We start from the raw sequence: 27,808 nt of genomic DNA, 5'->3' as shown, positions 1-27,808 counted from the left end.
TCAATGGGCCTTGCTTGCTAGGGAGTTGCCAGGGCCTCCCGAGGGCTGTTTGCCCACTGAGCCCAAGCAAATAGGCCTTCGGGAAATACTCAATGGCGTACTAGGTCAGTGCCCGGTGGGGAAGAGTCCCTGCTCATACAGCACTCACGCTCCACATGGCTGATGTCGCAACACTCAACGTCCTCAATTTCATGTTCTGTCTAAGACTGTAGGGTCTGGCTTGCAAGAAGCTGAGTTGACCTTGTCAGGTACCATGCTGGCCCCAGGATCAGGAGGACCAGACACAAAATTAACCAGTGGGCCTAAAAAGCTGCTTAAGCCGAGCTACCCTCTCAGGTATCCCCAAACTATGGCCCGCAAGCCGCATGCAGCCCCCTGAGGCCATTTATCCGCCCCCCCCCCCCGCCACACTTCCAGAAGGGGCACCTCTTTCATTGGTGGTCAGTGAGAGGAGCACTGTATGTGGCAGCCCTCCAATGGTCTGAGGGACAGTGAACTGGCCCCCTGTGTAAAAAGTTTGGGGACCCCTGCCTAGTTCCTTCTTGGCTTTGGCAGGCTCTCACAAATTTTGGCAAAGCTGACTCTCAGTATAGACAGAGCTTTTTCCTCTCCTTAGAAAAAAAGAGAGTTAAAGAGCTACGATGAGCAGGCAGGGTGGTGGACGGCTAAGATTCAGTACCAGCCGCAGTGGCCCCTGTTGCTGGTGGCTGATCATACACAGCCTGTGCCTATCTGAGCCAGGGCTCCCCCATTAGTCACTCCTCCAAGCACATCCATCCCAGCCAGTACCATGCAGAGCAAAAGACGCAGGACCGGGTGAGGGAGGCTTTGTGGTGGCCCGAGACTACCTCGGGCAGTCATAGAGCATTTTTGCACAAGTTGAAAACGCATTCTTCATTTTTCACTGACAGCTGGTTAGAGAGGAATGCAACGGGACAGCCGTCCAGGGCTTCCCAGAGGCAGCAGGCCCAGCCCTGCTCCAGAGCTGCCCTGATCCCTGCTAAGACCTGGTTTTCAGAGGACACATTAGAGGAAGGCCTGGTGTTTTTAGGTTCTTAGTTGACTTGGGGCAGTTCCTTCTATTATTCAGAGGAGAATGAATGCAGCAGCCTCCGGGACCCGGAGGCTTATACCCTTGTTATTTTTTCTGTGCCACCCAAACTCTCAGCAACTTTGCCCTGCAGTGTCTGCAGGCTCCAGCTCTGGGTGTTTGAGGGAGGACCAGGCTCTGCACCCCAGCACCAAATAGCCTTGGGTGAGTCTCCTGCCTTCTCTGGCCCGTGATCCCTCACTGGTTAATGGGGATACCCCCACCCATGTCATAGAGTTGTAGTGGTGACAAGACACCTGCTTTTGGCACTTACTGTGTTAGTAGTCACTCCTTCATATACAGTGAGACTCAGACCTCACCTCTTCCAGGAAGCCTTCCTGACCGTGGTGCTATAGCCTAGAGCAAGTAGGTGTTCAGCCAACACTTGTGAGCAGGTAAGTGTCCCTTCCTGGGTGCCCTTCCTGGGTGCTTTAGGCTGTGTGGGGCTGCATGCTGGTTCTCAATGTGCTGGGATCCTCCCCACACACACCCTGAAAACACTCTCCTCTTCTCTACAGACAAAAAAGGTTTCTATTTTAAGACATTGCTTAAAATCAATTGCACCACTAAAACCAAGTTCCCAAACGTCCCAGGCCTGTGGTTTCTCAGTTGCTCAGTCTTGGGAAGTCATTAACTCAGCCCCCTCCTTTGCCCAAGGAGACAATGCCATCTGTCCCTGGAGGAGTTTGTGAGGACTGAGCAGGATGCAGGGTGAATGAGCTGGGCCATGGTTCCCAGGCTCTCACGCTGGGCTGGAGTCCAGGGCAGAACCCATCGATCGCAAGCAGACAAGGCCTGGAGCCGCAGCACCACACCCATGCCCAAGGCCAGCGCGTGCCAGACGCTCCCCCCAGTCAGCCGGAAGCTCCTGGGCACACAGAAGTTATTTGAGACAGAAGGGAAGAGGCAAGCAGGTGGAGATAGGAAACTGAGAGAAGAGACCCCAGGCAGAGAAATAAGGCAGCAGCCAGCGGTTGCTGAAACAAGAACCCATCCCAAAACATGGTGTCGGCCCCACCGCAGTGAGACCTTGCCCTTCTGGCCTTGGCCCTCCACCTGCGAGGTGACACTGGGAAACTCTAGGAGCCAAACCATATGGGACGTCCTGCAAACACACTGAGAAGTGAAAGGGCCGGGTCCTGGCAGGAGGCAGGGCTACAGGCATGACAAATTCCCCAGGGCCTACAGAGGCCCTCCTGCCCGCAGCACCAGCCAGAATTCCAAAGACCAGGGCACGCATGACCAAGCACAGTGAGGGACAACCGTTCTGCCTCTGTGGCCTTATCCACATTCCATTCCCAGAAAATGGGGGTGGCACCAGTGGTCGCCTCTCATACCCAGGGGTCTCTGTTCCATGCCCCTACCTGCTCCTGAGTCACCGTAAGATGACTGGCAAGCCCCTTTGCCTCTCTGAGCCTCAGTTTCCCCCCCCTCTACAAATGAAGGAATTGGCAGAGGTGGTCTCCAGGAGGCTCTGACGTGCCAGGATTTTCTGCCCCAGTAGATGGGAAGCCAAGAAACAGAGGTTCCTAGGTTGGTCTGTTGGGAGGATGGATGCTGTTAGAAAAATGTGTTGGTCTGCCCTGGAGCTGGGCCCAGCGGCTGCTGCCCAACCCCCTGGCTTGGGTCACCGCAGGGAGGATTAAACTGGGAGCTAAAGGCCCAAACACTGTGGGAGCCCACCCCTAGGAGAGCCCCCGCAGGCCATGGAGACTTGTCCTCTCTCCGTGTGCATGCCTGCTTCAGCGTGGTCTTCACAAGCTCTCCCTGGCTGGAATGCAAAGCCCTTAGGTACAGGGCTGCTGTGTGGCATTTGTCTATCTGTATCTATAATGTATTTGTCTATCTGTCTCTATAATGCCCCCTGTATATATAATACAGGGGGCTCAGGCAGGCTTTGGTTACAACTCCTAAGTTTCCAAGATGCTGTGAATCACCCCTGTCACAGCCATACCTGCACAGCCATACCTGCCCTGTCACAGCCATACCTGCAGGCCCAGCATCGAGCCCAGGGTTGGTACGGGGTGGGCTTCCATGTGTGTTGTCTGGATACTCACCAACCTCCTCCCACTCAAGGACACACAGGCGGCACAAACCCTGACCCTATTTCCTCCTGCCTGTCCTCATCCCCCGGTGTCTGAAGGTCCCTTTTCAGGGTCTCTTTATCTAACAATGGGGGAAACTGAGGCCAGAGTAGGCAGTGACTTCAGGAAAAGCAGCACGTGTTATGACTGCCAACAACCACAATGCATGCCCTCTCCTTGGGATCCCAGCAAGGGCTAATGTAGCATTAATTGTAATTAACTAATTATTCTTGCTGCCAACCAGTGGAGGAGGAGGAGGCTGGAGGTGGGAAGCCCCCAAATGACTCAGTCATGTTTACAACATGCAAACCCATTTAAGAGCTTGTAAAGTTGCTATAAATGGCCCTTTGGCAACAGGAATAACGATTTTGTCTCCAGCTGCCAGTTTAACAATGGGAGGGTTTGGGGCTTCCAGAACCTGAGTTCTAAAATCCAACAGCGCCACCTGGGGGCCATGTTTGAAAATCCTCTGTATGGACACTGGTTCTGGTCAACACCACTGAAGACAGGGCCTAGGAGACCACTAAGCGAACTCACTCTCCCTGCGTTCACAATGGGGAAACTGAGGTCCAGCTGAAGGCAGAGACTGGTTGCTCAGCCACTTTGAAAATGTTCAGAGTCTAAATCGAAGTCCAAAATGGCAGCTATGATTGTTATCAAGCCCCAGGAGCTTAAATTCTGGGAAACGTGACAATTTGGGAGAGACTCTGTGAACCAGTTTCCAGACCCCCATGGTTCCCTTTCCCTCCCTCTTTACCTGAGACCTCTGCCTTGCTGCCACCTCCCATAACTGGAGCCACCCTCCGAGCCCTCCTTCACACGCCCAAGGCGCTGACTCTCCAGGGGAAAGGCACCCACCCTCAGATGGGCTGTGTACATGCACGCTCCATGACACATATTTGGTTTTCTAATGGACTGACACATGGGCAGTGACAACTGGACTAAACAAGGCAAGCCATCTCTGGTGGGAGCAGAGTGTCCCAGGCCTGACTCCTCGTGTGACATCCCCGCTGTTGCACAAGAACGAAATCAGTGAATAGGGGACTGTGCCGAGCCTAGGACACAGCTGCCATCTCACCTGAAGTGCATGGCTGTGGGATGCAGAGGTCCAGTTAATGTACCTATTTGTAGGTGGGGAGACTGAGGCACATAGCCGAGGCAAGTCCCAGACAAGCTCTGCCACCCTGGGTGCTCTGTGCATGATGGGGGGGGGGGGCGGGGTTAGGGTTTCCAGCTGGCCCTGAAGGACAGGTAGGAATGAGTTTAGGAAGGGGACTCAGGTGGAAGCTGAGCTGGATCAGAGAGGTCTTCCTCCCTGGGAGGATGAGGGGCAGGGTGTCGGGACAGATCTGGACGTCTAGGGCCACTCACCTACAGTCATGCCGTCCATGTAGCGCTTGATGATATCGAAGGAGTCCCGCAGGTTTCCTTCCGTTATGTCGAAGATGATGTCAGCGTGGTTGGCGGGATACGCTGGCGTGATGGCGCGGAGAAAGATGATCTCTGTGAGGGGAAGCACAGCATGTGTGGAAAGGGCTGCGTGGCCTGGGTCCCTCTCTCCCTACAAACATGCCCTTGGGGACTGAGAGCCCGACATGAGGACCTGGAACCAAAAACTAGCACAAGCTGGTCCTGCCCTATTTATAAAAAACCCAGAAACACGGTTTACTATGCTCATGAGTAACATGTGAACCCTGCCACAAGCAACAGGTGAACACCACTCACAAGTAATACATGAACCCTACCACAAGCAACCCATGAACACCAGCAGGAGTAACATGTGAATACCTCCCATGAGTAACACATGAACACTGTTCATGCATAACACATAACCCCCTACTCATGAGTAACACGTGAACCCTACTCACGAGCAGTGCTTGGACTAGAATCTGAGTGCCAGAGCCCCTTCAAAAGCCAAGGGTCTGTTGTCCAGAACGATCTAATACCAAAATCCTTTAGGTCCCACCCTGAACCCTGGACCCAGGAGGCAGATTTGAGCCCTGCCGCTTGTCTCCTTGCTGGCCAAATTTGCAAATAAAAGCTCTTTTCTTGAAGCCGGTGCCATAGTATTGGCTTTGATGCCTGTCAGGCAGCTAGTCCTCAGTTGGTAAGAGGACCCTCTGCATGGAGAAGGTGCATAAGGTCAGTGGCCGAGGCCAGTTAGGTCCACATTGGATTCGGGCAGACAGTAGAGAAACTGCAGAGCCAGAAAGCTTTGGTCCATTCCCATTTAATAGCCTCACGTCTGACCTGTGCTGGCGCAGTGGATAAAGCGTAGACCTGGAATGCTGAGTTTGCTGGTTCAAAGCCCTGGGCTTGCCTGGTCAAGGCACATATGGGAGTTGATGCTTCCTGCTCCTCCCCCACTTCTCTCTCTCTCTCCTCTCTAAACTGAATAAATAAAATCTTTAAAAAAAATTTTTTTAATTAAAAAACATTTTTGGCCCTGGCCAGTTGGCTCAGTGGTAGAGCATCAGCCCACATGTGGATGTCCCAGGTTCAATTCCCAGTCAGGGCACACAGAAGCACCCATCTGCTTCTCTACCTCTCCTCCCTCTTGCTTCTTTCTCTCTCTCTCTCTCTCTCTCTCTCTCTCTCTCTCTTTCTCTCTCTCTCTCTCTCTCTCTCTCCCTCTCCTGCAGCCATGGCTTGATTGGAGTAAGTTGGCCCCAGGCACTGAGGATGGCTCCGTGCTGAGCAACCGAGCAATGGCCCCAGATGGGCAGAGCATCATCCCCTAGCAGGCTTGCCTGGTGGATCCTGGTCCAGGAGCATGCAGGAGTCTGTCTCTCCCTTCCCTAATATAAAAAGTCTCACAACAGCAGACAAGCAAACAGGCAGGGGAAAACCGACCCCCTTGCAGTGGTGGGCAGGCAATCTGCAATCTGTCCTGAGGGCCAGCACCCACAGGCTTACATAGACTATATGCAGGTGGCACTGCCACGTGCTCACACACTAATCAGGCAAAGTACAAGCGGGCAAGCCTAACACAGCTGTTTTTCCAACAAGGTGGAAGGGTCTTGAGGGGTCATAGGTCACAGCCAATCACCCCTACCTACCAATGGGTAAACTGAGGCCTGGAGAGTTTTTTGGGGTTTTTTTTTTGTTTTTTTCCTGAGGACAGGAACAAATCGGTAGCAGGGCCAGCACTGAGAAGTAGTTAGTAATTAGTCATGAATCTTCATGAAGCTGGGAAGACAGGGAAGGCAGGTGCACGAGGGGACAAAGGGAGAGAGGTGAGGAAGGGCAAGGGAGCAGGTTGGTCTCCTGCCCATGGTGACATGGTTGCTCAGCCACTTTTTGGGTGGGCCAGGCAGTTGGGTGGCTTTGTCTATCTCCTAGACCACCTGGCGTAAAGCAGGGCAGCTGCACTGGGCTGGACACAAGGCCCCAACTCTGCCCCAGCTCTAGGCCATCCTGAGGGCGACCTCTCTCTGAAACATGAAGGGGGCAGCTGGCCGGTGCCCACTAAGGGTCCTTTCACCACCAAAGGTCAAGGTCTGGATTTCCTGGGCCCGAATGCTAATAGGTGTCCCTAGCCACAGGCAACTCCCTGTAGAACCCACCTAGACCTGCACTGGGAGAGGCCAGAGTGGCTGATAGGGCCTTGGGAAGGACTTGCCTGTGGTTTGGTGAAACCTGTCATTTTTCTTGATGAAAACTCTAGTCAGTGACTTTCTCTGACCCAAGTCTGCCCACCCTGTGAAGGTTCTGTGCCTCCCCGGAACGAGTAAGTGGGTTGGAGGCCAGCCACCTGCTCCTCTAGGCCACCATGTCCTTGGGGAGCCGCTCCTGCCCTCTCTACCCACCACTACCAGGCTGCAAGTTCTAGCACGTGCCCCTGCATCACCTCCAGATGAAAACACAGGGTGTAATCACGCTGGCTGAACTATCTTCCCTGGGGGGGTCAGAGGGCTCGTTCTTATCCCTGGGTTCCAGAAGCTGGCCCTACGCCTGACACAGGGGAGAGAGGCTCAGTCTACATGTGCTGAAACTTGATCATTGCTCACTCCTCCAAAGGCCAAGGATGAAGGCTGCAGAGAGGAACTGGGTGGCTGGACACCACACCAGTGCTGACACGTGGGTTGTACCCGGAAAAGCAAGGTGTACTGAACAGGACCACATTCATTGCCTCTACTGGGCACTGTGAGCGGGCCACTCCTGGCCTCAGCCAGGGGAGGGGTGCTGAGAGCCAGGACTGCAGGGCCGTCTCAGAGCTCCTTTCAGGGTGGTGGAGGGTGGGCATGGGAGCACGGACCTCTTTACTCCTGGGCTCCCTAGACCAAGTCTAGCCCCTCCATCCACCTATCCCTTGGTGTTCAGGGAGATTGGATTTCTATTAGGTTCTCACTCATCCCTCAGCATGTGTCTTGCCAAACCTCCACTGCTCTAGCCAGAAAAACCAGGCCTAGTTCCTCAAATCCCCACACTCCACTTGCCTCCATATCTTTCCAGATATGTTCTGCTCAGCTTGGCACCTTCCTCTCCACTTTCACTAGATTACTTCCTACTGACCACTCAGGTCCCAGAGTAAAAGTCACTACCTCCTGGAGGCCCTCCCAGATTCCCCAATGCTTGACACAGTACCAACACTTAATTGCTATTTGCTGAATGACTATTACCCATAAGGGACCCTGAACTGGAAGCCAAGAGTGTGTAGGGAGTGGGCCACATAGTACCCTATAATCTGAAGGCATGGAGGAGATGGGGGTAGGGGGCAGCAGGCTATATTTCAAACCCGTATCTTACCCAGGGTGGCTGCCTTGCAGGGATTTTCCCTAGGCAATGGCCTCCCCTGGAATGCCTCACAAGCCATTTCCAGGCTGTGGGGTCACCACTCACCTTCTGGGCGGGTGAACTCGCGGAAGGTGGGCAGCGAGACGACGGTGTGGGAGATGGTGTGCACCGGGTCCAGCATGCAGGTGATGTCGTTGGGGCGACAGGATTTGATGCAGCGGATGGTGTCCGTCTTCTCCTGCTGGACCCTGAGGGGAATCAGAGCACAAGGGGAGGATGGGAAAGTCAGACCTAGAACTCCCACAGAGATGGGGCTCAGGGAAGAACAGTAGGTGGCCAGGTGAGAGTGGCTGGCCCACAGATGGCTCCGTCCATCAGAGAACCAGTGGCCTCCACAGCCCAGCTGTTTTATGGGGATGCCTCAGGGGCCCCTTCCTACAAACTGAATCAGGATCCAAAGGCCAGAGACAGGCCCCCGTTTCCATCTGACTGGCTGTGGATAAGCAAGGCCTTGCTATTTGTACAAAGTGAGCCCGTTTCTACAACAGCAAACACATGCATTCATTCACCCGCTCAGCACGTCTGTTCTGAGTGCCTGTTGGGTGCCAGGTACCAGGGACACACCAAGGCCTTCACGGAGCCCTCAGCCGGGTGGGTCACACAGGTCATAAATGAGGGAGAGTGTGCAAAGTGCCTGGCTTGTGTTCAGCACAAAGAAGTCAAGTCGCCCATGTTACGTGATGGATGGCGAGGAGGGAGAAGAGGTACAGTTTATTACAGGTCTGTGTTCTGAGCCTTGTGCTCGACATACTTTTAAAACCTTTTTACTGTTAAATAAAACACAAATGCAAATGCTACACAAAACAAAGCTATAGTTTAATGAGTATTATAAGGCAAATGCCTTTATAATCACCACTCAGGTCATGAAAGAGAGCTTCAGTGGCCACCCGAAGCCCCTTCATGTGCCACATACTAACCCCCCTGCACCCCACAGTAACCCCTGCCCTGACTCTCCTAGCAATTGACTACCTGGGCTTCCTTATAGTTTATATCACACAAGTGTGCATCTTGAGACACAATCATTTAGACCTGTCCAGTATTTTTTTTTAAGTGAGAGGAGGGGAGATAGTGAGACAGACTCCTGCATGCACCCCCACTGGGATACACCTGGCGACCCCATCTGTGGCCAATGCTCAAATCAATTGAGCTATCCTCAGCGCCTGGGGCCAATGGTCAAACCAGTTGAGCCACTGGCTGCCGGAGTGAAAGAGGGAGAGAAGGGGAAGAGGTGGAGCAAGAAGCAGATGGTCACTTCTCCTATGTGCCCTGACCGGGAATTGAACCCAGAATGTCCATATGCAGGGCCAGTGCTCTATCTACTGAGCCACTGGCCAGGACCAAACATTTTTTTGTTATGTCTTTTAAGTCCTTTTTAATCTACAGATTTCCTCTCCACCCTCTTCATTTCCCACAATTTGTCTGCTAAGGAATGGGCACATCTGAGCTGCAGAGCGTCCTACATCTGGACTTGCTGCCTGCATCCTCATGATGCAGCTTGGCGTGTCCCTCTGTCCTCTGCATTTCCTACACGTAGGCAGCTGATCCAGACCCTGATCAGAAGCAGGCCCTGTCCCTTTGGCCAGACGATAGCTTCCGTCAATGGGCACATAGTGTCTGGTCGTCTTTCTTTCTGTGATGTCAGCAGCTATGTACGCTTGGGGCCGAGACCCACCAATTTCATCAGGGATTGCAAAACGCCGATAGGCTGATTCAGTTGTTTCTTTTTTGTTTTACTGGTTGGAAGACTTCTATGACAAGATGCCTCCCCTCATATTCGGTCTGATTACCAGGGAGTGTATAGTTCACAGAGGAAAAGCAAGATCAATACTTGATTCTTCCCTGCCGTGTACCAGTTTTCAGGGTTATGAACTAGCTCTCTACCATCATCAAGAAGTTACCAATAGATGGTTTAAATATTCTGTATGAACTCAAGGACTTAAACTATCTCATGTACTTCAACTCATTGCAATTATTATCCTTTGCTGAATCTCAAGTGTTCCTGTCTTTGGCCAGAGGGAAAATCAGATTGGCTCCTGAGTCCTTTTAGACCTAGCCCCAAGACTCTGAGGGCTTCCTTGCTGTCTGCGATGACAAGGTGGTCCAGCCTCATCCTATACCTTTAGAGTCCCAGCTTTCTCCAAGAAGTCTTGGGATATGTTTTGTTGTTTGTTTGTTTAGTGGAAATGGTATTTTAAAATCACAATTTGGATACCAGCGGTACTCAGTGCCACTGAGCTGGTCACTGTTTCCAGGCCTTTGCAATTGACATTTTTAAAGATAAAATACATCATGATTTCATACTGATATTTCCAATTCAAAACGAGGACCATAGTTGTTTTTTTCCCCCTGAATCTCTTCTCTATTACAAAGGACTCTCCTCTCATATCAGAATCCTGGTTCTTAAGAACACAGGAGGTGATAGAATGTACTATAATTATTTACTTAGTTTATTCTATACAGTAGTCTCAGAATAACAAAACCAAAACCACCACTACTAATTTCTTAAAGTAATGTGGTGGGGTTTGTTTGTTTTTTTAATATGTTCTTTCCATTATAACTACAATTTTTTTTATTAATTTTACTAGGGTGACATCAATAAATCAGGGTACATATGTTCAAAGAAAACATGTCCAGGTTATCTTGTCAATCAATTATGTTGCTTACCCATCACCCAAAGTCAGATTGTCCTCTGTCACCTTCATAACTACAAATTTTAAATAGACGTGCTATATCTACATTGAGCATATAGCAATTCAGGCTATTTATTTTTTTCTTATAACACTCATTTAGTTAGAGTTCTGTAAGTAACTGTGTTTAATGGTTGCATGTTGATAATAGTTTGTATTCTTTATACATGAGACAGTTTTGATAGGTATAAAATCCTTGTCTTACATTTTCTTGAGCATCCTAATCATTCATTTTCTTCTGGCATAGGATAGGTCTTACTGTGAAAAAAGTCTGATGATAATACAATTTTTCCCCCTTAGAAGTCATTTGCTGTTTTTGGCTAGATGCCCATAGTTTGTTTTCTCTTTTCTTTACTGTCCAATCATTTTATTAGACAAAGTTGGGTTTTTTTAGTGATTGTACTGATTTTATTACTTTTCCTAAGCCATTTCATCTTTCTTACACTCAATGCAAAGAAAAACAATGCAAAAAAGCGTGTCCTCCTTATTTTTCATAATAAAAAGGGGCTGCTTCATTCCGCAGGACTGACCGTATTGTGCAAGAGGGAGCACTTCATAGCTCAAGTGCATGAAAGTACCATGTTGATCCTGACCCACCAAAGAGAATCTCAAATCTCATGTAGATTTGGTGATTTGACTAACTCCATGGGAGCTGGTATAGATCAAAGCATTTCTGTGGCATCCCGGGAACTCAGTAACTAAGAACTATGTAAGAAAAGATAACAAGCAACCTATCCATAACTATATCTAGAGACTCTTTCTTCACTGTAAGGTAAAGAAGGGCCCCTTTCTTGAGTACAGGTATACAAGTATTGTTGTGGTCTCAAGATTTCTAGATTGATATTGTGTCTGTTTTGATGGAGGCAAACATCAAAACACCACTGTCAGATTAAGAAACTTCTACAACATGTCACAATTTTTCAAATAAGGGAGACCAGTTCCTTTTCTAGGCTGACAATGAGTCCTGTATTGGCATTGCTGCTGGCTACAAAGCTTACCACTGAAGGCAAATGATTAAATTGAACCACCTGGTAGGTATTATAATAACAGATGGTACTTTTATTTTTTGAAAGTTCAAATTTGCTCTCTTGGTCTGCTGCAAGGGCAAAAATAGATAAGAGACCTGGTCTCTAAGCATGCTCTGGAGTGTTATCATTGGTCACTTTGATAATAGATACCCGTCTCTGACAAAACAACATCAAGGAGCCCTTCAACACTTGGGGACTTTTTATACAGGAATTACTATAGGTCATCCATCATAATGAACTTCTCCCTGAGGTTCAATATCTGTGCCTGGCTTTCTGGGCTGCCCAGTTCTTTGGGCAGCAGGGTTCGTGGGTATCTGCTGCCACTCCAGGGATAGCTTCCAAGACCTAGACTACATCTTGATACTGGTTGCTCTGATTAGATACATTCTGGTATGTTGTATATTCTTTCAATATAAAATTTATTTTAATTTTATTATTATTTTTTCTTCTTTTCCAAGTAAGAGAAGGGATGAAAGATAGACTCCCTTATGCACCCTGACTAGGATCCACCCAGCAACCCCTGTCTGGGGCCAATGCTCTGCCCATCTTGGGCCATGCTCACAACAGAGCTATTTTTAGTGCCTGAGGCGGAGGCTCTATGGAGCCATCCTCAATGCCCAGGGCCAATGCACTCGAATCAATAGAGCCATAGCTGCAGGAGGGGAAGAGAGAGACAGAGAAAGGGGAGGGGAAAGGTGGAGAAGCAGATGGTTGCTTCTCCTGTGTGCCCTGACTGAGAATAGAACCTGGGATATCCACATGCCAAGCCAACACTCTACCACTGTGCCAACCGGCCAGGGTCTTAAATTTAAAAGTTTCAAAAATTTTCTGTAATGATTCTTGAGTTATCATTTTTTTAAAGTATTTATTTTCCTCCTTGTTTTGAGTTAGCTCTTCAGAGATTTCTATCTACTATTGGAATGTTGGCTCTTCTTGGCCCATCTTCAATATCTGTTGCCTTCTCTTTGAGACTTTTCATTTCTTTTGTTATTTGTTGTTTTGATTTATAAAATTTTTCTTTTCAGCTTTTCTTTCTCTAGAAAGAAAAGAATTTCAGAATTTGTTTCTGAAATTGCTTTTTGCTTTAATATTATATTAAATTATTCCTGAGTTTCATCACTTTGTCTCTCAGTGTTTCCTAATTCTGACTTATATTTTTCTTCCATTTTTGATCATTTTCTTAGTGCTTTCATTTTGACATAGGTTATAGTTTTTATCTAGTCTGGGAGCATATCTTTCTGGTATTCTTTCATTACCCAGAGTGATGTCAATCTATTCTGTATTCTACTTTTTTTCTTACAATAACTTTGTATAAGATTTAACCTTGCCAGTTTTCCACTGAATATTTTTAAGTGAAACTAGTTTTCCTAAAATTTTAGTAAGAGGCATGGTTTACAGTGGTGTTTTTTGGTTTTTTGTTTTATTTTGTCTTACTTCACAGAGCTCTCTTGTCATCTTGGGCAGCTTCTTGTCTGGTATTCCTCTACGTACCTGGACCTCCTTTCTCCATAGTCCCTGTTGTCCCTTTCCCACTCAATTTTCTACTTCATTTTCAGAAGTTTTTGCACAGTATGAGGTCCTGAGCTTCAGGGAAGCCCTGGTGGCTTGGTTTCAAACATTCCTAGGCCCTGGCTGATTGGCTCAGTGGTAGAGTATTGGCCTGAGGTGTGGAAGTCCTGGGTTCAATTCCTGGTCAGGGCACACAGGAGAAGCAATCATCTGCTTCTGCTTCTCCACCCCTCCCCCTCTTGCTTCTCTCTCTCTCTCTCTTTCTCTCTCTACCCCTCCTGCAGCCATGGCTCAATTGGAGTGAGTTGGCCCTGAGCACTGAGGATGGCTCCATAGCCTCTGCCTCAGGCACTAAAAAAAGCTTGGTTGGAGCAATGGAGCAATAGCCCCAGATGGGCAAAGCAATGCCTCCTAGTGGGCTTGCTGGGTGGATCCCATCAGAGCGCATACGGGAGTCTGTCTCTGCCTCCCCTCCTCTCACTGAATTAAAGAACAAAAACAAAAAACAAAAAAACATTCCTAGGGGCTAGATCACTCCACCCCTTCGATCCCCACCTGATCCCCTGCACACACTGGCCACTGGGGTGAGCAGGATGCCTCCGTCTCAGCTGCTGTCCCCAGCTTAGTTTTCTGGACTTTGCTGGGAACTATTCTGGGGTCCCCCACAGCTTTCTCCTGCAATGATGCCAATACCAGGCAGGTGGACATGAACTGGGGGATACCTTGTCACCTTGTTTAGTTGTCAATGCTTTCCATGAATTAAAAAAAATAATCCTTATCTAGTTTGTTCTGTGTGTTTTCCATAGGGACCCAGTTTCAAACACTGCGTGCTGTATCTTCCGTCTCCCTCAGATCTCTAGGCTAGACGTTGTGCACACATGATCTCACTGAATCTTCACAGCTCTTTCCTCTACAGCACATTGCCTCATTCCTTAGCTAATAAAGTATCTTGCTTTGTACTTGGGAATAACAGATGGGGCTCATATGCAGGGCTTTCTGAGACAAGGCTAGAGTAACAGCCTGCCCGGCACTGACAGATCCCCACGATCCCGCCTTCTCCACAGCGCTGAGGCAGCACGGGGCAGGCTTCGGAGCATGGGCTCCAGAGCCTGGCCTTGAACCCCAACCCCACCTGACAACAGCCAGGAGACTTTGGGCAAGTTACTTAACTGCCCTGTGCTTCCATGTCGTCACTGTGAAATGGGAATCCTAACTACTTCTTTCGCAAGGCTAGTGTAAGGATTAGTTAGGTGCTTGGAGCAGTACCTGACCTGCGGTAAGCAATATATTTATATAAGTGTTTGCTGTCATCGTTTTATATTATCATTATAATGATTATAATCATGATTATCATTTTCCCCTCGGGAGCTTGGTTTAGTATAGTGACCCAGTCAGAAGTACACAGGTCTGGGAGTCAGCAATGACAGCAGCTCTACATATCAATGGCCTTGGAGATGTACAAACCCTCTGACCCTTTATTCCCCCTCTGAATCAAGAGTAAACGAACACTCAAGCACCTTCCAATGAGTGAGGAAACCTACACGTACTGACTGCCGACCACGTACCAGACACGGCCTGGGGTGGTTTCATTAATCTCCAAAGCTTTCCATGGACAGAGCTCCTACTATGTGCTAGGCATCTTGCAAGGGGCTGGGGACATGACACTGAATGAGACAGACTTGACCCTTGCCTTCATTTAGCTTTCTGTATGGTGGTGGGGAAGACAATTGAGAAACACAGGTAAATGGCAATTGCAAACTGAGATAATCATCATGAAGGAAGTATTATGAGAAAGAATGACAGGAGAAACATAAGCCCAGAGTGTCAAGGAAGGCCTCTCTGAGAAAAAGAACACTTAAACTGAAGTTTAACCAACATTCAGGCCAAGAGTGCAAAGCATGTGCAAAGGGCTTGAGGCAACAAAGAGCTTGTCAGTGTGGCCCGAGGGAAGTGAGCAAGTGGAGAACAATATGAGGTAAGACTAGAGATGCACACAAGAACTAAATTATGCAGGGCCCTGGAGGGCACGCTGAGGACTTGTGACCATGGTTTGGCTGGAATCACGGTGAAGATGGAGATAGGCAGGTGGCCAAAGTCCACATTGGAGGTATTGTGACAGAACAAAATAATCGGAACTCGAGTCATTAAACCGAGGTGCAAATATCAGCTGTGTGATCTTGGACAAATCACTTGCCCTCTCTGAGTCTCTATGAGGACGATGTACCTGCCTCACAGGATGGGAGGCAATGCCTGTGCAGGACCTGATAGACACCCAGTGGTTCGTGTGAGCAGTGCAGCCATCACCTCTTCCCGGCTCGGGGCCGCATCCTTGGTGGATGCACTGAGCTCACTTAGGCAACAGCTGCATCCAAGATGCTGCGACTGTGCTCAGGGTTTTTCCACCACAAGGTCGGTTTCTCATCAGGACAAACAGGATGGCAAACTTGAATTGAACAAAAACAAAACCCTCTTTTTTGCCTCCATAAATTCTTAGCTCTAGGCGCTACAGCGAAGAAACCAAGCTGGAGCCTGAAGCCAGCTCTGCCACTAACAGCCCTCTCCTTCCCCTTCTCTGGGCCTCAGTTTCCACATTTGTAAAATGAGAGGGGATGGAGATCACTAATTTCCGAAGGCCCTTCTCAATCATCACTTCATCCTCTGGGCTCAAGACAGAGAAGAGCGAGAGTTCATTTGAAATAGTATACAGAGCCTCATTCTCCCCTCGCCTGAGCTCCCAGGAGGCATGTACAGTGACCTCCATAGACAGACACTCCCAGGTGCATATCCCCTTATGGAAAACACACCTCAGCCCCCGCCCCCCACCCCCAGGCAGCACCAGGCAATGGCCAGTGTGCTCAGCTCACCCTGATGATGACAAGCAACAGAGACTCCCAACCGCACCAAATAAAACCAAAGCACGCCAGGCATGCGGGGTGGGATTGCCTGCTAAACTTTATTAAAATCCCGGCAAGGAGGGTTAGGAAAGCGACAAGAGGGAGGAGCCCCCATGACCCAAAGCAAGTGCTCAGAGCTCTGCAGAAACAAAGATGAAAAGCTTGGCCACAAAGGAGCTGACGGTGCCGTGGCGATAGAGGTCCATCTTGACGGTCAGGAGCAAGTCCCTGGGCTCAGGGACGGGCTTGGTGAGGGCCACCACCCCACTGTGGTGGTTCACCTTCTGGGTGGTGAAAAAGCCCTCCTCATTGCCGCTGGTGATGGCCAGCTGCATGCTGTCCCCAGGGACGGAACTGGAGGGGCCCATGCGGAAAACCACTGCGGGCACTTGGATGTTGGTGGGGAAAGAGAGGTGGTAGTAGGTTATTCTCAGAGGCAGCTTGTGGCACTCCTGATTCTCATGGCAAGGCAAGCGCTCACAGCGGCTGCAAGAAAAGTGGACAGAGAGACAAGAAGAGGGTTAGGGCCGATTCAGCAAGCGGAGAAACAACAGAGCGCGGGGAAGCTGGGCTCACTGTGCAGGGCCTCCCGCTGCCCCTCTGGCCAGTGCAGTCTCTGGGAAGAGCACCCCTCACTCACCTGTGGGAGGTGCCATGGACCTCAGAGCTGCTGACTCAGGCACTACCCTCTTCCAACACCCTCAGGGAGTGCTGGGGGGCTGGAGTCAAAAGTGCCCTGAGTGAGGTGTGTCCCCTTCTCACTGGCAGAGCCTCACCCCAGCCTACACTTGCCAGGCACACCCTGCCTTCTGAGTGTCACCCAGGTTCCTGGCCCATCAGTGGTCAGGGCTGCACAGGGCACCTAGGTGGACTGCAGAAATGACCCTGGAAGTGATCATCTACACCAACAGCAGTCATGGCTGCTGCCCTTTATCAAGTGCCTGGCTAGGCACCGTCATGCGTTACCTAGTGTGATCACCGCAACTGCACTGTGGGAGGTGGGGGGGAAGGAGTGCCATTCTGCAAATGAGGAAACAGGCGAAAAAGCTAGTGCCTTTCCCAGATCACAGAGTAAGGAAGCCAGATTTATGCTTAGGTGTGGGGTCTGCTCCCCATTTCCCTCACTGGGCCTTGTGCTCCAGGCCCAGTTCCTTGTCTGTGTCCTCAGGGCCAGCCAAGGGCTTGGGATGGAGATGGAGACAGGTTCTAAGTTCCTGTGACAGGGTGGGGACAGGCTCTGTCTGTGATGGGGTGGGGACAGGCTCTACATCCCTGTGATGGAATGGGGACAGGCTCTCTCTTCCAGTGATAGAATGGGGACAGGCTTTAACTTACTGTGATGGGGTGGGGACAGGTTCTAACTTCCTGTGACGGGATGGAGACAGGTTCTAACTTCTGCCACCTGAGCTGTGAGGCCCATCCTACTGTGAAGACAGCTGCCTCAGGAAGCAGAGTGAGGGCAGGGCCCCTCAGACTTGGCGGGGCACACCCCAGGAAGTCCCGCCATCAGGACTGTGCTTGGATTCTCCATCAGAAGCATTTGCAGTCCTAACCTTCCATCACATCTCCCTACCAGCTTTTTAAGTTTCCACGCCTTGTGTTGGGTAACTTGGACTTATTTCACACTTTGCATTTATTGTAGGTGTAATCTCTTTTTACATCCTATTTCCAGGCTCTTTATCAGGGCTGACAGCAGCCCTTTCATTTACTTGACCTTTCTGAGTTTTAGAAAGGCCAGCCCTGGACATGAGCTTCAAGGCTCATGAGGATCAGGAACACTAGAGAGTAATGCTTGGGAAGGAACCCAAAGGCAGAAGAGAGAAAGTAGAAAGGTAGACCTGGGTGCTGCGGCAGCCCAGCCCCATAGACATCTACCGCATTTTTCACTCCATAAGACACCCCCCCCCCCCAAAGTGGAGGGGAAAATGCCCGTGAGTCTTATGGAGTGAAAAATACAGTATTTTATTAAATAATTTAACACATCACTTGAATCAGAGTATTTTTTTCCTTATTTTCCTCCTTAAAACCCTAGGTGTGTCTTATGGTCAGGTGTGTCTTATGGAGCAAAAAATATGGTAAGTCCTGGCCAATGAGAGCACTCCAGGTGACCTGGGAGGCCCTGAGGGATGGCGCCAGGCATCCTGGGGGTCCAGCAGGTTCCTCTGTCTACTAGCTCACTTTACGGTCCCACATCATTCTCATTTTTCTACTGATGGGAAAACTGAAGCTCAGTGAGTTCATGATTCCACATTCTGTAGTCAGTGGCAGAGGCAAAGTACACACACACACACACACACACAGCTGTTTCAGATAGGGCCTGGCCAGCAGGTGGCGCCAGAGTCTCCCTAATGTGAGAAGCTTTCCCACTTCTGTGTGGCCTGTACTTTGTCCAAGGACAGGGTTTTGATGTGGAAACACTAACCTAGCATATGTGGAAGGGGGGGGGGGGGTGGAGAGGGGACATGAGGTGTGTGTGATATTCTGGTGTAGCTCCTGCAGCTATCACACACCAGAGAGCCCGACACTCCTTCCTCCTCGATGGTCTTCACACTCACAGACCCACAGAGTACCCCAAGCCCTCCACACATCAGGCATTTCTGGGCCTGAGTCCTAAAGTACTCGCTTCCCAAGGGCATGGCTGTGGCTCTCTGGCTTTATCCCCAGTGCCCAGCACGGGATCGACACCTGCTATGTGTTTAGTAAATGTGCACAGGTCGGTATGGCCCTGATTTTCCTGATCGAGTCCAACATCAGGTGCCCTAATCTGCTCTCCCCCAAACTTACAGAAGAAAGCATCCCAGAAACCCTAGCCACTATTTCTGGCAAACCTCCGGTCAGACTGGGAATGACACAGAAGTTTTTGTGTGTCTAGATTGAGGAAGGTCTGTTCGTCACCATCTCTATGACAGCGCAGAGGAGAGCTAGGCCCCAGGGACGCCGTGCCTTGGTTTCCATTTTCTCATGCACATGAGAACAATGTATCCCCAATTTTCACTTAAACAAATTCAATCACAACACCCCAAGTTCCGTGAAAACGTCATCTTGAAAACCACTACATACAACATAAGAAAGATCCTCAAGGCCCAGTCCCTTTTCCTGGGACACAGCCATTCTGGCCACTCCCGGGCTGTCAGATGCTTGCAGCTGTCCCTGACCTTCACACTGAGACAAGCCCCAGGAACCAGCCAGGACAGGGCTTCACCCACCCCCCTCCACCAGCAATTACAACCTCAGGCCAAGAGCTTTGCCAACAAAGGCTGACCAGCCCTGCTCCAGCTTCTCAGACCACAAGTCCCAGGGTCGGCCCCACTGAGGAGATAAAGAAAATGTTTTCAGTCCCACCGCAGGCTCCAGGACACTTTGAACATCCCCCCTGAAGGGAAGTGTGTGGTCAGGATCTTAGCCTTCTTGGTCTGTGAGGGCCAGCGCTGTGGTTTGTGGCCCAGCCTGCTGGGTCATGCTCCAGTTACTGTCCCTTGGTCACCAGGGACACTGCCCAGGAGGAGACTGTGTGGACAGAAAGGGAAGGCTGAGGCCCAGAGAAAGCAAGAGAGAATCTTCACTCAGGGCCCCCTGTCAGGGGCACCTGAACAAGCTGTTCTCGTTGAACGTTAACCGCAGATGTGCTGGCCACTGGGTCTTTCCTAACACAGCTCTTTTAGATTTTACAAACTGCTTTCTCAAGTTTATGTAATGAATTATTGAAGAGGGTTTTTGAGGAGGAAGCAAACGGGCTGTAAAATATGAAAATTCCACCAACGTGACTTGTCAGTGACTTATCACTACACTCACACTTATCACTACACTCACTACTTAGGAGTACTGGTGCTCCTAAGGTCCCAGAGAAAGTCACTCCACCTGGGATGGGGCAGCCAGGATAAGACCCCCATGGACCCTCAACTTGGGATTCCAGGCCTGGTCCATGATTCCTCAAGAGTGGTCAAAAAAGGGAAAACTGTAACCAGACAGATCCCTGTGAGCAGCAATGATGGCCCCGTGACCATGCAGCCTGCAGAAGCCACACCGCGTCCTCCTATCGAGGCCTAGGAATTCAGTGGCCACACAGCTCACAGAGCGACAGCTGCAGAATCACCCTAAGGGACCTGTGCGTTCTGACTTGTGTCCTGAGGGAGACCACAGGGTGGCTTATCGCCCTTCTCACCCCCACTGTTTTCTAAGCACTAATGCTGGCACTGGGCTGGGTGCCCGTAGCTCATTACTCCCGGTCCTCACTAGTCCTCAAGGCCTTGCCAAGCAGGTATGATAGATGCAGAAAGGCCCCTAACTGGTCAAGAGTCTGACCCATGGCCATGGCATCAAGGACCAGAAGAGCTGTAGTATTGGCAGTAAAATAGGCCTTGGGGTGCCAACCCATACCCCATAAGAGGTGATCCCAAAGCAATCTTTATGGAGCAGGCTCTGCCCCACAATCACAGGAATCCAGGAGGGCGACATCCCCACACCCTGTACAACTGAGGACATGGAGGCTGAGAGGCTCCTGGAACTTGCTTCCAGCCAAGGTCAAGGAACCTAGAATGAACTGAGTTAGGGGGCAAATCCAAGCGAGCCAGACTCCAAAGCTGCTACCTTTCCAGAATGTCGCAGTATCCCCACGAGGTGAGAACAGTCATGGGGGCCTAGCCTGGCCTGGCCCATCCTTGGATCAGAACCCTCCCTCAGCTCTGTTCCCCACCCGGCCTCTACTCAGGCCACTGCTGGATTGGGCATTAGTGTGGCAAATACCTTCCCTGGAGGGACCACCTGGAGCCTCATGCAGCCCCTCTTGCCTTTACTGTGGGCAGGGGCCCACTTCTGCCCCTGCTAATGAATGACGAACCCCCTCTTTATCAGCCCAGGGAACAGGCTTATGAATCCATGAAACGGGGACAGACTCGGCCTCAACCCCTCAGGGAGCGCTATGCCATTCCTTGCTGAACACCCATTTCATTGCTGGGAACTCCTTCCTTCTCCATTTAGTACACATCTGCCCCGGCTGTGGTCTCACTCTCTGTTTCCTTCCTACCTGCCTAACTCAGTCCCTCCTTCACATAAGCATCCCCTAACTCCAGGCACCCCCTGCCTCCACCCAGTCTCAGCACCCCTACACTCTGTGCCCACTGCTGGTTTTTTGCGGTGCTCCTAGTGGTCAGGGGCTGGGGGCTTTTGCAGGCCCACCCTGCCCAGGTGCCTGCACACAGTAGGCCCGTGGCAAACAAGTCTATGAGTTTCTTTGCCAGCAGTGAGGATAGCAAAGGCTTCCAGGGCATGCAACCACACAAGGGGGAGGAGGTGGTCTGCAAATTTTAGCACAACTTCCATGTGCAGTGCAAACCTGCCACAGCGGCTCAGACTTAGAAGGTAAGAAGGCCCCGCACAAGGCAGCCTCCTCCCTTCCGCTTTCAAGGCTGACTTGTTGCATGAGTTAGCGGTTGGTGGCAAACAGCAGAGGTGAACAGAGCTGTGGGAGACAGAGAACTTACAATGACCAACACAGCAGCACTCTCCTCACCGCTCAGAGGAGCGCCCACATTGCCCGCTGGGCTGTTGCTGTGTAAGCCACCACAACCTTGTTGGAATTTGGTGCACATGCAAACCGAGTTCTGGAGTGGCTTTTTCCTGATGGGGCCCAGGAAGGAAGCAAGGTGATGGGTTTCCAGGCATACAAAACACACTCTGGGGACACAAGCCGGACGGGGGAGGTGACGAGGCTGCCATAGCCAGGCGAGCAAGCGCCCCTGCTGCTAGAAAGAATGCAGAGGGCTGCTGGGACGCTGGGCTGTCTGAGCATCTAGCTGAAACCTGCTCCAGGTTTCAACAAGCTGAAGGCCAGGCCAGAACTGGGAGCCAGGGCCCTGGGCTGAGCAAATGGACGCAGGGCCTGTGTACCATCCAAAAAGGCATCCCGGGGGGAGGAGCAGGCTCAAGGTTAAAGGGCCAAGTCACACAGTCAGCCTGGCTACATACTGGCTTTGAGCCATTTCCAGGGGCTAGAGGGAGAGATCATGCATCCACGTTCCTGACATTGTCTTTTCCTGAAACAACTCATCACAGTACTAACTGAGATTCGCCAAATAAAATCAGGGGTGGGATGGTGTGCGGCGAGACCAGGGGTCCTCACTGCTCCCTGAGGAAGGGGAGTCCCTGCCTCCCCAGCAGACATCCCAGTGGGTTGGGAGTGAGCTCGCTTACAATGATGAATGGACACACAGCTTCAAATTAAGGACAGAGAATCTCCTATGTGATTCCCACAGTGACTGGGCTGAACAGAACCTGGCTTTCCCATGGGTTCACCTAATACTGATGCCCCAACATGTCACGTGGGCCTCCCTGGAGTCATCGCTACCTTCATCTGACTCAGAGCATTCTGACATTTGCACCTCCTGGATGAAGAAACAGAAGCCTGGAGAGCTGTCCCTCGCACAGTTTTCACACTGGGATTCTGCCCGGCTACACACACAGGCTGCTTGGAGAGCAGGCCCGCCGACCTGCGGCTCATTGGAGTCACTACCTTGGCTTCTGCCACCAGTTTCGCTGGCATCTAGGGGCCCAAGAACCAGGATCCTTGAGTCTCCCAAGACCTCCCATGGGAGGTCACAGCTCACAAACCGCCTGCCCAGGTTGAAAGCTGAACGAACCCCCAGGAAAGCTGAGGCAGACAGACAGTCGCAGGCCGAGGGACTTACGTGTCTGCGGAGCGACGGTAATTCTCTGGACACTCAAAAGCCAGGCAGCGGAAGCCACCCTGGATGTTGAAGCAGGTCTCATTGATGGAGCAGTTGTGTATGCCGGTCACACACTCATCAATGTCTGCAAGAGACCCCAAGGCAACACAGTGAATGCTGAGTCCCCCCTCCAAGCAGTCCCCACCCACAGACAGGGGTGCTCGGACCTCCCACCAACCAGGACCCTGGGGGGTGGGGATTGGCTCATCCTTGCCCTCCCTTGGCTGCTCTCTGGGGGATAAGGGAGCAGGGGGGGGGCGGACACGGAGGACACTATGCCAGCTCTTTTGTTTATAGGTCATTTATTTTTAGAGTACCATACTTATTATTCACTTATTATTCACAATCCCTGGAATTAACAATGATCACAGCAAACACTCTCCTGACCCCCCGAAATGCTTCCCAGGGTTCTCTTCATTCTCTAACAGCTTACTGAGGCAAGTACTGTTGTTCTTATTTTAGGGAGATACGGCCTAAGGTCAAGCATTTTGCGGAGCCAGGCTTTGAACACCGGCAGGCTGGTGTCAGGGTCTGTGTCTAGCCAGCTAGCACCCCTCCACAGCCCTCCAGGCTCAGCACCCTCGCCTCACGTGCCTTATTACATCCTAGTGAGGAAAGAACAGGAACGAGGAGCCCCATGTTACAAATGAGGAAACTGAGGCCTAATGGGATTCTTGTTGTGCCTGGTGTCTGGGATTGATGATGTCTGGGCTGGACTCTAACATGGAGAGCTATCCCCCTTCCCACAACTCTCTGGAGCAGCCAAATGGTGGGATCCAGTGGACATCACCAAGCCAGGAGGCATCTCACAAGAGGGGCCGAATGCCTGACCTTGGTGGTAAAAATATCATTCCTAATCTCTAATGCCAGGCTCAGGAATGTGTTTTCCCTGCATCTGGCAGGACCCCGGGCTGCGGTAAGGGAGCCTGGCCAGGAGCCGGGAGTCATCTGCTCCGTCAGAAATGTGAAAACAGAGCATCTCACAGCCCAAGCCCTAGACCAGCTGAGCAGGATCCTCCCAGGAAACACAGAGCTGCTGCCTTGGATCAAAGTCACCTTCTTCAAGACCAGAAGTGACACCTGCAGGATCCGGAGCCTCTGGGTCACCAGCCCCGTGTAGGGGCTCATAAGGAAGGGGCTGGACAGACCCGACCTCTATGATTCAGCTTCTGGAGCTATTCCCGGAGGTGAGGCAATGTTTCCATTCCAGATCATTCATTCACAAATACGTAATTGGCACCACCTCCTCCGTGACCAAAAGGACGGTCACAGGACACAGGATGACTCCTAGAGTATATTAGATATGGGAGCCAAGAGGTCCCTCTCATTTAGCCCATGCTGGAGCCAACCCCCAGCCCCAGTGGGACTGTCAAGGCCCTAGAGACCCTGGAGTTGTCACACACCCAGACCACACCCATCCCTCACTAGGGCAGAGATCAGCACCTTGGCCTCCACCATCTGCTCACTGCCCCAGAATGCCTGGCAAGGTCTGGCCCAGGGCAAGGGTTTGTTGAATGAAAACTGAACAAACAGCATTATGCTGTAGAAGGGGGTCCTTGGGCACGGACTTCCCATTTCCTCCCTGGCGGACATCTTTCTAAAAGCTGTCAGCCCATTCCAGCCCCTTGTGGCTGCTGAAGGCAGGGTGGGAAGGCTAAGGACTGTTGTGCGGGGGCGGGGGCAGGTGTGGGAGACCAGGGTACATGCGGACTCTGGGACACACCTTGGATGTGGAGGCCTCCCCTCCCCTTCTCGAATGTACCCTGCCTGTGGGGTGGCCAAGTCAGGGAAGCACGGCCTCCAGCTGGGGGCTGCCTGGCTTCAGCCTCCCAAACCTCAGAGCCCCAGGTGTAGCCCAGTGCCCCTGGGAGTCCAGCATGCTCACCTTGGCAGTTGCGACCATTGGGGGCCAGCCTGTATCCAGACGAGGGACAGCTGCACTGGAAGCTTCCAGGGATGTTGATGCAGCGGTAGGAGCAGATGTGGCCCCCGGTAGGCAGGGCGCACTCGTCGATGTCTATGACAGCAAAGCCCACCCTTAGTGTCTCATGTGGCTTCGGGCCGGGCCATGTTTTCTAGGCTGGGGTCTGGGAGGGCAGTGTACAAGGCCAGCTGGACACAGGAGCCTTCAAAGTGCTGGGACTGGTGCAGCCTCAGAGATCATCACGTCAGAAGGGGACTAATGTGACCCAGAGAGGGGAAGGACCTATCCTTGGGCCACTCAGTAAGTTCATGGTATGAGTGTACATGTGTGGGGAAGGAGGAAGAATGGGGAGCTGAGCCAATGGGGACAGGCCAAGGACTTCAGAAAGACGCCAGGACAAGTGCCCTGCAGGCGGCCAGTGTGTCCTAATGCTAATTATGATAAGTATTCTAATAAAAAATACCCCTCCCGGCCCTGGCCGGTTGGCTCAGTGGTAGAGTGTCAGCCTGGAAGTCCCGGGTTCGATTCCCGGCCAGGGCACACAGGAGAAGCACCCATCTGCTTCTCCACCCCTCCCCCTCTCCTTCCTCTCTGTTTCTCTCTTCCCCTCCTGCAACCGAGGCTCCATTGGAGCAAAGATGGCCCGGGCGCTGGGGATGGCTCTGTGGCCTCTGCCTCAGGCACTAGACTGGCTCTGGTCGCAACAGAGCGACGCCCCGGATGGGCAGAGCATCGCCCCCTGGTGGGCGTGCCGGGTGGATCCCGGTCAGGCGCATGCAGGAGTCTGTCTGACTGCCTCCCCATTTCCAGCTTCAGAAAAATACAAAAAAGAAGAAAAAAAAATACCCCTCCCTGCTGCATTAAGCACCTCTCTATACCAGGTACTACATGAAGCACTCTGACTCATCACTGGGTTTCATCCTTGGACTACCTGTAGAATCTGGGTGAACTCCCTATGCTACAGATCAGGGCCCAGGCCGGGGAGGGGCTTCCAAAAGTCAGGGATGTGGGTGGCCCCTGAGCCCCCTCTTCATCCCTGGGTCACACATGACTGCAGGTTCCAGCACACACAGTCATTTCCACCATTACGTGTTTATTAAAGGAAAAGGTGGTGAGAGGCTTTGCAAACCTCACTCTCAAAGCTGGGTAAAGGATACCCCAGTAAATCTCAGAGGGAAAAAGCAAACCACCTGCCAGCTTGAATTGCTGTCACGTAGAAAGGGCCGAAGGAAGCAGGCACCCTCACCTTCGCAGGTGATACCGTCCACATCACTGAGCTGGTAGCCTCGGCGGCAGTAACACTGATAGGAGCCGTAGACGTTGGCACACTCCTGGCTACAGGGGTTGCTGTTGCACTCATTCACATCTGAAAGAAAGAGTCCCCGGGTGTCACCGCTCAGAGCCATGACCCACTTCTCCAGTGGGGTCGTGAGCACAGCACCTCCCTCAAGGTAACACCTATGCAGAAGCAGAGGGCCCAGAGGGCGGAGCTCTCAAAGGAAAAAGGCACTGCCCCCCCCCCCCCCCCCCCGCAGCTGACAGACCAGGATTCTTTGTTCCCACCATTGCCTACTCTAACTTGCACTATCTTCCATCACAATGACAATAGCAGCCACTACCCTCAGCTCCTTCCAATGCGGCAGCCACCTGGGTACCAGAGTCTTGCTAGTCCTCAAATGGAAATCATCATGTCTTCCCTGCTTCATCCCCCACACAACATTCTCTGCACTGAGTGAGGACTGCGTGACCCTGTTGACAGGCCAATAACTAAATACTCCAATGCTCAGAACTTAGCAGGCTACTCAGCAACTCTGGGCTCTCACTCATCTATTCCCTTTGCTTAGAGCAGGGATCAGCATTACCTCCCATTCCTCACTTGTTTTTGTAAATAAAGTTTTATTGGCACACAGCCACACTCATTCATTTGCCACATCCTACAGCTACTTTTACCCTACAATGGCAGTTGGGTTGTTCCAACAGAGACTGTGGCTGGCAAAACCTAAAATATTTATTATGTGGCTTTTAGGAAGAAACCTTAGCCAACCTCTGCCTAGAACCGTGATGGTGAACCTTTTTTATAAAAACCACCCACTTTTGCAGTGTTGGTCAACCTGGTCCCTCTACCCACTAGTGGGCGGTCCAGCTTTCATGGTGGGCCAATCGCGGCACTGTTTGGTTGCTCCTACCACCCACCATGAAAGCTGGAATGCCCACTAGTGGGTAGAGAGACCAGGTTGACCAACACTGCAAAAGTGGGTGGTTTTTATAAAAAGGTTCGCCATCACGAGCCTAGAACTTTCCTCTCACATTGATTTTCTGCTCATTCTTAGCCAGGTGGGAGAGGTAAGCAGCTGAGAACGCCCATTAGCCTCTCTCCCTGTGCCACCCCTGTGGCCCCCACACCCCTGGCCTGGCTGCACCTGGTCACATGTTCACCAGCTCACCTCTGCCCAGTATCCTCATCCCGTCCTAGAGATACTCTCTGAAGGCAGGAACATGTGCTTACTACACACCTGGGTGGGGAAGCTTTGTAAATGCTTAGCAGAATCTATGGCAAGGCAGGCGGGCCCTGGTTTTGTGTCCACAATATTGCTCACTAACACAGACATGAATGTCTACTTCAGGGTGACGAGGGACAGCACAAGCCAGGAACAATAACAACAACGATGCTCGCTGTCTCCATGTGGTCAGCATTTCACCTCACTCTGGGCGTGGGATAGCTTTTGAGCTGCTTCACCTTGTCTCATCCTCATGACCCCTATAAGGTGGGTCCTAATGTACCCGTTGTATAGATGAGAACACAGAGATTTGGAAATGCCGAGTTACTTCTTCAAGACCATATATGTGGCAGAGCTGGGATTTAGACCCAGGCCCAAAGACGCCCAGGTGTGAATCTGGTTCCTAGCCAATACACGAGTTGGGTCTGGTTTTGGGAGACAGATCCCAGAATCTCGGGGAAGCCCCGGCCCTGGGAGCCCATCACACTGTCTCTCCTCCAGTCTGAGAGTTACATACGCTGGGGCACATTCTGGCAGAGCAGACCTTTGTGATCACATTCTTATTTTCAGACCTG

At 51.3% G+C, this 27,808-nt stretch overlaps 1 protein-coding gene and 1 pseudogene across 2 annotated transcripts in view; both read right to left on the bottom strand.

Moving 5' to 3' along the window:
• FBLN1 (fibulin 1) overlaps window positions 1–27,808 on the bottom strand; it is an 80,585-nt gene that overhangs the window by 15,797 nt on the left and 36,980 nt on the right. Inside the window, exons 12-16 of one of the 2 annotated variants that reach the window (XM_066358658.1) lie at window positions 25,982–26,101; window positions 24,697–24,828; window positions 22,773–22,896; window positions 8,017–8,159; window positions 4,546–4,677 (exon numbers count right to left, since the gene is read on the bottom strand). In XM_066358658.1, coding sequence (XP_066214755.1) covers window positions 4,546–4,677; window positions 8,017–8,159; window positions 22,773–22,896; window positions 24,697–24,828; window positions 25,982–26,101 — 651 coding nt within the window. Of the gene's footprint in view, window positions 1–4,545; window positions 4,678–8,016; window positions 8,160–16,122; window positions 16,576–22,772; window positions 22,897–24,696; window positions 24,829–25,981; window positions 26,102–27,808 lie in introns of those variants that run through there. The other variant, XM_066358659.1, reaches the window with a different exon arrangement.
• On the bottom strand, window positions 11,548–11,918 carry LOC136389469 (ragulator complex protein LAMTOR3-like; annotated as a pseudogene).

Source organism: Saccopteryx leptura, chromosome 1 (genome assembly GCF_036850995.1).
Source record: "Saccopteryx leptura isolate mSacLep1 chromosome 1, mSacLep1_pri_phased_curated, whole genome shotgun sequence".
NCBI classification, from domain to species: Eukaryota; Metazoa; Chordata; class Mammalia; order Chiroptera; family Emballonuridae; genus Saccopteryx; species Saccopteryx leptura.
This window is presented reverse-complemented; position numbering and strand designations above follow the sequence as displayed.